Source organism: Oncorhynchus masou, chromosome 19, assembly GCF_036934945.1.
Source record: "Oncorhynchus masou masou isolate Uvic2021 chromosome 19, UVic_Omas_1.1, whole genome shotgun sequence".
In the NCBI taxonomy this organism is placed as follows: Eukaryota; Metazoa; Chordata; class Actinopteri; order Salmoniformes; family Salmonidae; genus Oncorhynchus; species Oncorhynchus masou.
In genome coordinates, this window is record NC_088230.1 from 5,267,148 (window position 1) to 5,279,256 (window position 12,109).

General features: G+C 48.6%; 1 protein-coding gene across 4 annotated transcripts in view; it reads right to left on the reverse strand.

Annotated features, from left to right (window-relative positions):
- Positions 1-2,812, reverse strand: part of prkg3 (protein kinase cGMP-dependent 3) — a 41,935-nt gene extending 39,123 nt beyond the window's left edge. For 3 of the 4 annotated variants that reach the window (XM_064924818.1, XM_064924822.1, XM_064924821.1), the window contains exon 1: positions 2,483-2,812. Coding sequence is in view for 1 of the 4 variants with exons in the window: in XM_064924817.1 (XP_064780889.1) it covers positions 1,542-1,626 (85 nt within the window). In the remaining 3 variants the exon portion in view is untranslated. Of the gene's footprint in view, positions 1-1,541; positions 1,649-2,482 lie in introns of those variants that run through there. The other variant, XM_064924817.1, reaches the window with a different exon arrangement.
- Positions 2,813-12,109: the final 9,297 nt, after the last annotated feature.

Consider the following 12,109-nt stretch of genomic DNA (forward strand, 5'->3'; position numbering starts at 1 on the left):
CTATAACAGACTACAAAGGGAAGCACAGCCATAAGCTGCCCAGTGACACGAGCCTACTAGATGAGCTAAATTACTTCTATGCTTGCTTCGAGGCAAGTAACACTGAAACATGCATGAGAGCATCAGCTGTTTAGGAAGGCTGTAGGATCTCGCTCTCTGCAGCCAGACTGACTACCAGGACGTACGCTCCATGCATGCGCTGACCAACTGGCAAGTGTCTTTACTGACATTTTCAACCTCTCCCTGTCTGAGTCTGTAATACCAACATGTTTCAAGCAGACCACCATAGTCCCTGTGCTCAAGAACACTAAGGAAACATGCTTAAATGACTACCGACCCGTAGCACTCACGTCTGTAGCAATGAAATGCTTTGAAAGGCTGGTCATGGCTCACATCAACAGCATCCTCTTGGACACCCTAGACCCACATACCGTCCCAACAGATCCAAGGCCTCTCCTTTTTTTTCAAGTTTTCCACTCTGCTAGCAAGCACCTCACGTAAATAGGTGTGCATTTATTTTTCCTCTACATGGTTCATATCAAACACCATTATCAAAGAAACCCTAGACCCACTCCAATGTGCGTACTGCACCAACAGATCCACAGATGATGCAATCTCTATTGCACTCTACACTGCATTTTCACACCTGGAAGAAAGGAACACGTGAGAATGCTATTCATTGACTATAGCTCATATTTCAACACCATAGTGCCTATACAGCTCATCACTAAGCTAAGGACCCTGGGACAAAACACCTCCCTCTGCAACTGGATCCTGGATTTCCTGACGGGTCGCCCCCATGTGGTAAAACTAGGTAACAACACATCTGACACACTGACCCTCAACACGGGAGCCCCTCAGGGGTGCAAGCTCAGTCCCCTCATGTACTCCCTGTTCACTTATGACTGCACGGCCAGGCAGAACTCCAACACCATCATTACGTTTGCTTATGACACAACAGTGGTAGGCCTGATCACTGACAACGATGAGACAGCTCCCAGCCCCCTCTGGAACACTGGTGCTACTCTTTGCTGTTATCTATGGATAGTCACTTTAATAACTCTCCCTACATGTACATATTACCTCAACACCGGTGCCCCCGCACATTGACTCTGTACCGGTACCCCCTGTATATAGCACTGCTATTGTTATTTAGTGCTGCTCTTTAATAATTTATTACTCTTATCTCTTCATTTTTTAGGTATTTTCTGCATTGTTGGTTAAGGGCTTGTAAGTAAGCATTTCACTGTAAGGTCTGCACCTGTTGTATTCAGCGCGTGTGACAAATACAATTTGATTTAGTTTTTGATTGTAAGCAGGAATCAGGAGGATAAAGTTATTGACAGATTTGCCAAATGGAGGGCGAGGGAGATCTTGTGTGGAGTTAGTGGTCTAGAGTTATTTTTCCTTGCGCACGTAATATGCTCATACACTTGAGTTAAAACGGATTAAAAGATTCGTTCCCTCAGGCGAGCAAAACCTTGAGACTTCCTTAATTAATATTAGATTTTGTGCACCAGCTGTTATTGACAAAGACAGACCTCCACTCCTTGTCTTCCCAGAGGCAGCTGTTCTATCTTGCCCGATGCACCGAAAACCCAGCCAGCTGTATGTTATCCATGTCATTGTTCAGCCATGACTCAGTGAAACATAAGATATTACAGTTTTTTAATGTCCCGTTGGTAGGATAGTCTTGATCGGAGCTCATCCACTTATTATCCAATGGTTGCACATTGGCAAATAGGACTGACGGTGGAGGCGGATTACCCACTTGCTGTCGGATCCTTACAAGGCACCCCAACTTACATCCCCAATATATCGGTCTCATGCGAATGAAGGTGATTTGGGCCTTATCGGGTGTCTGAGTAAATCCTTTCCATCCGACTCATTAAAGAAACAATCTTCGTCCAGTACGAGGTGAGTAATCGCTGTACTGATATCCAGGAGCTCTTTTCGGTCAAAGGAGACGGTAGCAGAAACATTATGTACAAAATAAGTTACAAATAATGCGACAAAGCACACAGAATAGCACAATTGGTTCAGAGCCCGTGAAATGGCAGCCATCTCCTCCGATGCCATCTCGCACTGCCTAGCGCCCGCTCTTCACGTGACCCCAATTACCTTTACTTCACCCTGAACATTGGACAGGGCAGAGATTAGACATGGTATTACAGTGATTGTAAAGTCACCCAGCAAACAACTAACCATAATAAAGTAGATAAAGAGACTACATTTTCCACTCTGTAATTATAGACAAAACTATTTAATTTTTAAATGGAAAATATGAATTCATTGGTGTGAAGTGTATGTCAGTCATGTTTAAAAAGTATACTGGCCCCCAAGCCAGTCACTACAGTCACAACCTGAGCTCATTAAAACTAGATGCATTTAGTAGAAACTGGGTTCTGATGTTGCTCCAACAGGTCTCATTTTGGCACAAATACATTGATGCTACAGGGGAAAAGACTAAAGTTAGACTCACCTGTAGTCTGTGAAGAGAGGAAGGGTAGGACGGAGGGTGAGTCTGTGTAGCTGCTAGGGTGACCACATGGATCTTCAAATGAGGTTCAAGACCTTCCTCCAGCACTCTGTAAATCCAGCTAAGGATAAGTGTTGTGTTGGTCCTGTATCAGGCTTTGTCCACCTGTAGCTTGAAGGGAAATCCTATTCAGAGTCCACTCACCTGTACAGGCACTAACACGCTGACTACTATCACCTAATCCTTTATCTTTCTTCTCCCTCACTCTCCTCTCTCTGATCTCACCTGGCTCCCCCCATGCCTCGTGCTCTTACTTCTCCCTCTCTCCCTTTCTTCCACTCCCCTGTCTCTCCTTATCTGTCTGTCTGCTCAGCAGCTCCAATTTTGGATCATTAACCAGACCCCAGAGGCACCTCCTATCACACCAGGTAGAGGAAGACAGGGTAGAACTGAGTAGGAGGGATGGGTGGGTGGGAAGGAGGGAGGGGGAAAAGTGAAGGAACTCAGGGAGGTTGAAGTAGAAGGGGCTAGGAAAAAAAGAAGAGATGGAGGGGGGAAATTAAGGGGAGGGCAGAGGAGCGTGGAAGGGGAATGAAGAATGAGTGAGAGGGAAATGGAATACTCCTCGTACTCTTATTTGATCTCCATTTGTAAGAAACAAAACATCTATGAATACACAGTCCTTTTGACACAGGGGAAGAGAGAAAGCGGTAAAAACAAAGATCAATACAGACCCACATTGTATTAGCACTAAATTGTGCCAGAGCAGGTTCAAAAGATAGGAGTGAAAGAAAAGTGAGAGTCAAAGGTAAATAGCACCTTGCAAAACACAATCACCAGAGACATTCAACCACTGGTTTACCAGCGGAAACTAGCATTAATCGTACAATAAACTCATATACGCTGAGGTTAAAACAAGGTGGAACAAGCTGCTGCTACTTTATCATGTGCAGTTTTTCCACAGAAAGCCACAGTGAAATCATTGGATCTTTTCCAGCCCAGCATCCTTTAAGGAATGTAAATGAGGCTGAATGGTTCGCATTGTGACAGAGGACGTGGGATTTTTATTGTCTTCAGTTAATTATTGATACCGTTTCTGTTAATCAATACCCCAACGACATTAACAACCAGATGAAAGAGGTTTAGACCTGGAGCACTAAATGACAAGCAGTACTGTTTTACCACTGAGACACCAACAAACACAGTGATATAATAAAACAATCCCAGAAAATGGATGTGCTCTTACTTGTGGTAAACACAGCAGTGATAAGTTATAAACTGAAAAACAGAATATTGACAGACAACTTTATCAACTATTTTACATTGTTACTTAGGTTTTTTTATATTGAGGAATACAATTTCAATGTCTTAATTACAGTCATGGTAACAGATAGAAATGGACAATGGAAGGTCTAAATTACTTTAGATTGTTATTTCTGCATCCTTTGACTCTCTATGTCCCCTATCCTCCAGGCCGGCTCGGTCCTCCCCTCCCGCTCCGTGGCTCGACGACTCATTGCGAGCTCACAGAACAGAGCTCCGGGCAGCCGAGCGGAAATGGAGGAAAACTCGCCTCCCTGCGGACCTGGCATCCTTTCACTCCCTCCTCTCTACATTTTCCTCCTCTGTCTCTGCTGCTAAAGCCACTTTCTACCACTCTAAATTCCAAGCATCTGCCTCTAACCCTAGGAAGCTCTTTGCCACCTTCTCCTCCCTCCTGAATCCTCCTCCCCTCCCCCCCCTCCTCCCTCTCTGCAGATGACTTCGTCAACCATTTTGAAAAGAAGGTCGACGACATCCGATCCTCGTTTGCTAAGTCAAATGACACCGCTGGTTCTGCTCACACTGCCCTACCCTGTGCTCTGACCTCTTTCTCCCCTCTCTCTCCAGATGAAATCTCGCTTCTTGTGACGGCCGGCCGCCCAACAACCTGCCCGCTTGACCCCATCCCCTCCTCTCTTCTCCAGACCATTTCCGGAGACCTTTCCCTTACCTCACCTCGCTCATCAACTCATCCCTGACCGCTGGCTACGTCCCTTCCGTCTTCAAGAGAGCGAGAGTTGCACCCCTTCTGAAAAAACCTACACTCGATCCCTCCGATGTCAACAACTACAGACCAGTATCCCTTCTTTCTTTTCGCTCCAAAACTCTTGAACGTGCCGTCCTTGGCCAGCTCTCCCGCTATCTCTCTCAGAATGACCTTCTTGATCCAAATCAGTCAGGTTTCAAGACTAGTCATTCAACTGAGACTGCTCTTCTCTGTATCACGGAGGCGCTCCGCACTGCTAAAGCTAACTCTCTCTCCTCTGCTCTCATCCTTCTAGACCTATCGGCTGCCTTCGATACTGTGAACCATCAGATCCTCCTCTCCACCCTCTCCGAGTTGGGCATCTCCGGCGCGGCCCACGCTTGGATTGTGTCCTACCTGACAGGTCGCTCCTACCAGGTGGCGTGGCGAGAATCTGTCTCCTCGCCATGCGCTCTCACCACTGGTGTCCCCCAGGGCTCTGTTCTAGGCCCTCTCCTATTCTCGCTATACACCAAGTCACTTGGCTCTGTCATAACCTCACATGGTCTCTCCTATCATTGCTATGCAGACGACACACAATTAATCTTCTCCTTTCCCCCTTCTGATGACCAGGTGGCGAATCGCATCTCTGCATGTCTGGCAGACATATCAGTGTGGATGACGGATCACCACCTCAAGCTGAACCTCGGCAAGACGGAGCTGCTCTTCCTCCCGGGGAAGGACTGCCCGTTCCATGATCTCGCCATCACGGTTGACAACTCCATTGTGTCCTCCTCCCAGAGCGCTAAGAACCTTGGCGTGATCCTGGACAACACCCTGTCGTTCTCAACCAACATCATGGCGGTGGCCCGTTCCTGTAGGTTCATGCTCTACAACATCCGCAGAGTACGACCCTGCCTCACACAGGAAGCGGCGCAGGTCCTAATCCAGGCACTTGTCATCTCCCGTCTGGATTACTGCAACTCGCTGTTGGCTGGGCTCCCTGCCTGTGCCATTAAACCCCTACAACTCATCCAGAACGCCGCAGCCCGGCTGGTGTTCAACCTTCCCAAGTTCTCTCACGTCACCCCGCTCCTCCGCTCTCTCCACTGGCTTCCAGTTGAAGCTCGCATCCGCTACAAGACCATGGTGCTTGCCTACGGAGCTGTGAGGGGAACGGCACCGCAGTACCTCCAGGCTCTGATCAGGCCCTACACCCAAACAAGGGCACTGCGTTCATCCACCTCTGGCCTGCTCGCCTCCCTACCACTGAGGAAGTACAGTTCCCGCTCAGCCCAGTCAAAACTGTTCGCTGCTCTGGCCCCCCAATGGTGGAACAAACTCCCTCACGACGCCAGGACAGCGGAGTCAATCACCACCTTCCGGAGACACCTGAAACCCCACCTCTTCAAGGAATACCTAGGATAGGATAAGTAATCCTTCTCACCCCCCCTTAATGATTTAGATGCACTATTGTAAAGTGGCTGTTCCACTGGATGTCAGAAGGTGAATTCACCAATTTGTAAATCGCTCTGGATAAGAGCGTCTGCTAAATGACTTAAATGTTAAATGTTAAATGTTATTACCATTGCTGTGCAGCTGGTATAGTGGTCAGTCAGTGGTGTCAGGTGGTGTCATAACTCTCAGATTACAGGGGGGTCCGCTCTACACCATGCTCTCTCTCTCATAGAGGGGGAGAGCGGGAAGTCACATGTTTTATGGTCGGTCATAAAATACGCTGCCCCTATTCTCTGTTGTGTCGAGATTAGAATATAAACTGTGGAACACAGAGAGACCCTTGGACATCAAACATTTGAATAATTAAACAATGTTCCTACTTTTGAGAATGTGGGAATGGTTTGTGGACACTTAACAGACAGTCATGATGAATGTTTCATTTGTTGATCTCATGAAGGACAGGAAAAACACAACTGTATCTCTTACAGTGTACATTTCCCAGCTGTCAGATTGATGTCTAAATATTGTGAAACATGTGTGATTAAAGAAGTAATGTTAACCTTCTAAATGAGAGTATGGATTTTCATATAAAGATTAACTAGTCAGTGGCCCCACCCCCGTGAGCAAAGACATCACATTAGGCATCATAGAACCGCCCCTTCTTCCGCAGAGTATAACACTCACTTCCTACAAAATATACATTAAGTCAGAGAACGCCGGGACAGAGTCCCCACGTTGGAATGGCTACAATTCTATAGGCCATGGAGACCATACAGCTGTAGTTTTGGCTACACGGCTGGAAAGGGTTAAACTCTGAGACTGTCGACCACTACAGAATAAGATCAAATCTGAGACGTATAATTACTAGTTTGCAGCTAGAAATTACGTAAGTCTAGTACTAGAATACCAACAACCGCGGAAACACCTATTCTATGCAACGACCATCTTCAGGCCTGATGCATCCATTACAACAGACACTTTCCAGAGCTGCGGAGAAAGCTACAACCACAAAGGACATTGTGACTTCTGGGGAAGTTAACCAGAGTCTCTCTGATGAACTGAATCTCCAGCAGACGTACAGGCGATTCCAACAGAGACGACAACAACGACATGCGGGCACTTATATATACATTGCAATTATTCTCGAAAGAAAGGCCATTCATCTGCAAAGGATTAAGAATGTACAAAGGATGTGCAAAGCATTATACAATTATCAACTGTGTGTAGTGAATCCATTTTATCTTTCCCACTGCTTCTCAGTCACAACCCCTTTCCTTTGTCTACCAAGCCGTCATATCGGCTGGTGGCAGTGAAGTCAGACGCAGGAGAGCAGAACTAGGTAATAGCCGGAGCAGTTTAATTTCAAAACCAACGACATAAAGAAATAACCTACATGGGTACAAAACCCGACACGCACCAGTAAACATGTGCACAAGCACTTACAACAAACAATTCCACACAAAGACATGAGGGGAACAGAGGGTTAAAAACACAACACTTAATGAGGGAAATGAGAACCAGGTGAGTAGGAAAACAAGACAAAACAAATGGAAAATGAAAAGTGGATCGACGATGGCTAGAAGACCAGTGACGCCGACCACCCTGCCCGAACAAGGAGAGGAACTGACTTCAATGGAAGTCGTGACAGTACTCCACCCTTGACGCGTGGCTCCAGCAGTGCGCCGACACCGGCCTCGAGGATGACCCAGAGGGCGATGTGCAGGGCAATCCAGACGGAGACAGTGGAACTTCCACAGCATTGAAGTGTCCAACAGGTCCACCGGAACCCAGCATCTCTCCTCCGGACCGTACCCCTCCCAGTCCTCGAGGTATTGAAGGCCCCTTGCCTGACGCCTCGAATCCAGTATGGATCGAACGGAGTACGCCGGGGCACCCTCAATGTCCAGAGGGGGCGGAGGAACCTCCCGCACCTCAGACTCCTGGAGCGGGCCAGCCACCTCCGGCATGAGGAGAGTCACATGGAACGAGGGGTTAATACGGTAATCGGGAGTAATCTGTAACCTATAACTCACCTCGTTCAATCTCCTCAGGACTTTAAATGCCCCACAAACCGCGGACCCAGCGTCCGACAGGGCAGGCGGAGGGGCAGGTTTCGGGTCGAGAGCCAGACCCGGCCTCACTGCGGTGACTGTATGCGCTGGCTTTCTGGCACAGCACGGCGCGCTTAAGGTGAACATGAGTGGCGACCCATGTCTCCTCCGCAGGGGCCTCGGTCTGACTCTGATGCCAAGGAGCCAGAACCGGCTGATACCCCAGTACACACTGGAAGGGGGAGAGGTTAGTGGAGGAGTGGCAGAGCGAGTTCTGGGCCATCTCTACCCAGGGCACAAATGCTGCTCACTCCCCCGGCTGGTCCTGGCAATAAGACCTCAGAAACATACCCACATCCTGGTTAACTCTCTCCACATGCCGGTTACTCTCGGGGTAAAAACCCAAGGTAAGGCTGATTGGGACCACCAGACGTTCCATGAACACCCTCCTGACCTCGAAGTGAACTGGGGACCCCGATCAAACATGATATCCTCAGGCACCCCGTAGTGCCGGAAGACGTGCGTAAACAAGGTCTCCACAGTGTGTAGGGCCGTAGGGAGACCGGGCAGAGAAATGAGACGACAGGACTTAGTGAAACAATCCACAACAACCAGGATCATGGTGTTTCCCTGTGATGGGGAGATCGGTCAGGAAATCGATCAACAATTGCGACTATGGCCGTTGTGGAACAGGTAAGGGGTGTAGCTTACCTCTGGGCAGGTGTCTAGGAGCCTTAAACTGAGCGCACACCTAGCAAGAGGAAACATAAACCCTCATGTTCATGGCTAAAGTGGGCCACCAGTACATCCCACTCAGACAACGCACTGTCCGATCGATGCCTGGATGACCAGAAGAAGGGGACGTGTGGGCCCAATAGATCAGCCGATCACGGACAGCAGACGGAATGTACAGACACCCAACGGGACACTGGAGGGGAGCAGGCTCTGCACGTAACGCCTGCTCAATTTCCTCGTCCAGCTCCCACACTACTGGTGCCATCAGGCAGGTGGCCGGGAGTATGGGGGTGGGATCCATGGGCCGCTCCTGTGTCAAACAGCCGGGACAGTGCGTCTGCCTTCACATTCTGGGAACCTGGTCTGTACGAAAGTGTGAAAACAAAACGGGTGAAAAACATGGACCAAATTGCCTGGCGAGGGTTCAGTCTCCACGCCGCCCGGATGTACTCCAGATTGCAGTGGTCAGTCCAGATGAGAAAAAGGTGTTTGACCCTCAAGCCAATGTCTCCACGCCTTCAGAGCCTTGACGACAGGCAACAGCTCCCGGTCCCCCACGTCATAGGTTCGCGCAGACGGCTAGAGCTTCCTTGAGAAAAAGCCACAGGGGCGGAGCTTCGGTGGCGTACGTGAGCGCTGAGAGAGAACGGCTCCTATCCCAGCCTCGGACGCATCCAGCTTCATTATGAACGCCAAATCAAAATCAAATCAAATTTATTTGTCACATACAGATGGTTCGCAGATGTTAATGCGAGTGTAGGGAAATGCTTGTGCTTCTAGTTCCGACAATGCAGTAATCTAACTAAAAATTCCAAAACTACTACCTTATACACACAAGTGTAAAGCGATAAAGAATATGTCCATAGAGATATATGAATGAGTGATGGTACAGAGCGGCATAGGCAAGATGCAGCAGATGATATCGAGTACAGTATATACATATGAGATGAGTATGTAAACAAAGTGGCATAGTTTAAAGTAGCTAGTGATACATGTATTACATAAAGATGCAGTAGATGATATAGAGTACAGTATATACGTATACATATGAGCATGAATTATGTAGGGTATGTAAACATTATATTAAGTAGCATTGTTTAAAGTGGCTAGTGATATATTTTACATAAATTCCCATTATTAAAGTGGCTGGAGTTGAGTCAGTGTGTTGGCAGCAGCCACTCAATGTTAGTGGTGGCTGTTTAACAGTCTGATGGCCTTGAGATAGAAGCTGTTTTTCAGTCTCTCGGTCCCAGCTTTGATGCACCTGTACTGACCTCGCCTTCTAGATGATAGCGGGGTGAACAGGCAGTGGCTCGGGTGGTTGTTGTCCTTGATGATCTTTATGGCCTTCCTGTGACATCGGGTGGTGTAGGTGTCCTGGAGGGAAGGTAGTTTGCCCCCGGTGATGCGTTGTGCAGACCTCACTACCCTCTGGAGAGCCTTACGGTTGTGGGCGGAGCAGTTACCGTACCAGGCGGTGATACAGCCCGACAGGATGCTCTCGATTGTGCATCTGTAGAAGTTTGTGAGTGCTTTTGGTGACAAGCCAAATTTCTTCAGCCTCCTGAGGTTGAAGAGGCGCTGCTGCACCTTCTTCACGAGGCTGTCTGTGTGGGTGGACCAATTCAGTTTGACTGATGTGTATGCCAAAAAACTTAAAACGTACTACCCTCTCCACTACTGTCCCATCGATGTGGATAGGGGGTGTTCCCTCTGCTGTTTCCTGAAGTCCACAATCATCTCCTTAGTTTTGTTGACGTTGAGTGTGAGGTTATTTTCCTGACACCACACTCCGAGGGCCCTCACCTCCTCCCTGTAGGCCATCTCGTCGTTGTTGGTAATCAAGTCTACCACTGTTGTGTCGTCCGCAAACTTGATGATTGAGTTGGAGGCGTGCGTGGCCACGCAGTCGTGGGTGAACAGGGAGTACAGGAGAGGGCTCAGAACGCACCCTTGTGGGGCCCCAGTGTTGGGGATCAGCAGGGTGGAGATGTTGTTACCTACCCTCACCACCTGGGGGCGGCCAGTCAGGAAGTCCAGTACCCAGTTACACAGGGCGGGGTCGAGACCCAGGGTCTCGAGCTTGATGACGAGTTTGGAGGGTACTATGATGTTAAATGCTGAGCTGTAGTAGATGAACAGCATTCACACATAGGTATTCCTCTTGTCCAGATGGGTTAGGTCAGTGCGCATTGTGGTTGAGATTGCATCGTCTGTGGACCTATTTGGGCGGTAGTGGGTCTAGGGAGTGGGTCTAGGGTGTCAGGTAGGGTGGAGGTGATATGGTCCTTGACTAGTCTCTCAAAGCACTTCATTATGACGGAAGTGAGTGCTACGGGGCGGTAGTCGTTTAGCTCAGTTACCTTAGCTTTCTTGGGAACAGGAACAATGGTGGCCCTCTTGAAGCATGTGGGAACAGCAGACTGGGATAAGGATTGATTGAATATGTCCGTAAACACACCAGCCAGCTGGTCTGCGCATGCTCTGAGGGCGCGGCTGGGGATGCCGTCTGGGCCTGCAGCCTTGCGAGGGTTAACACGTTTAAATGTTTTTACTCACCTTGGCTGCAGTGAATGAGAGTCCGCATGTTTTGGTTGCGGGCCGTGTCAGTGGCACTGTATTGTCCTCAAAGCGGTCAAAAAAAGTTATTTAGTCTGCCTGGGAGCAAGACATTCTGGTCCGTGACTGAGCTGGTTTTCTTTTTGTAATCCGTGATTGACTGTAGACCCTGCCACATACCTCTTGTGTCTGAGCCGTTGAATTGCAATTCTACTTTGTCTCTATACTGACGCTTAGCTTGTTTGATTGCCATGCTGAGGGAATAGCTACACTGTTTGTATTCGGTCATGTTTCCGGTCACCTTGCCCTGATTAAAAGCAGTGGTTCGCGCTTTCAGTTTCATGCGAATGCTGCCATCAATCCACGGTTTCTGGTTTGGGAATGTTTTAATCGTTGCTTGGTCGTACTGATGGTGAGTTGACGCTGCTCTTATATTCAGTAGTTCTTCTCGACTGTATGTAATGAAACCTAAGATGACCCGGGGTACCAATGTAAGAAATAACACGTAAAAAAAACAAAAACAGGATAGTTTCCTAGGAACGCGATGCGAGGCGGCTATCTCTGTCGGCGCCGGACGTTCACTGTACGACCTAAGGGCCAATGGGCCATCCGGATGGGCCAGCCTGGGAGCGGAGGTAAACAGGTGACCGAAAAGGCCTGTCCGCCTCAGCCGACCACTGCAAACGTAACGGTCCTCCCTTCAGCAGTGAGGTCATGGGAGCCGCTACCTGACCAAAACCCCAGTAGTAATTGGCAAAACCTAGAAACCGCTGCACCTCCTTGACCGTGGTGGGAGTCGACCAATTACGCACGGCTGAA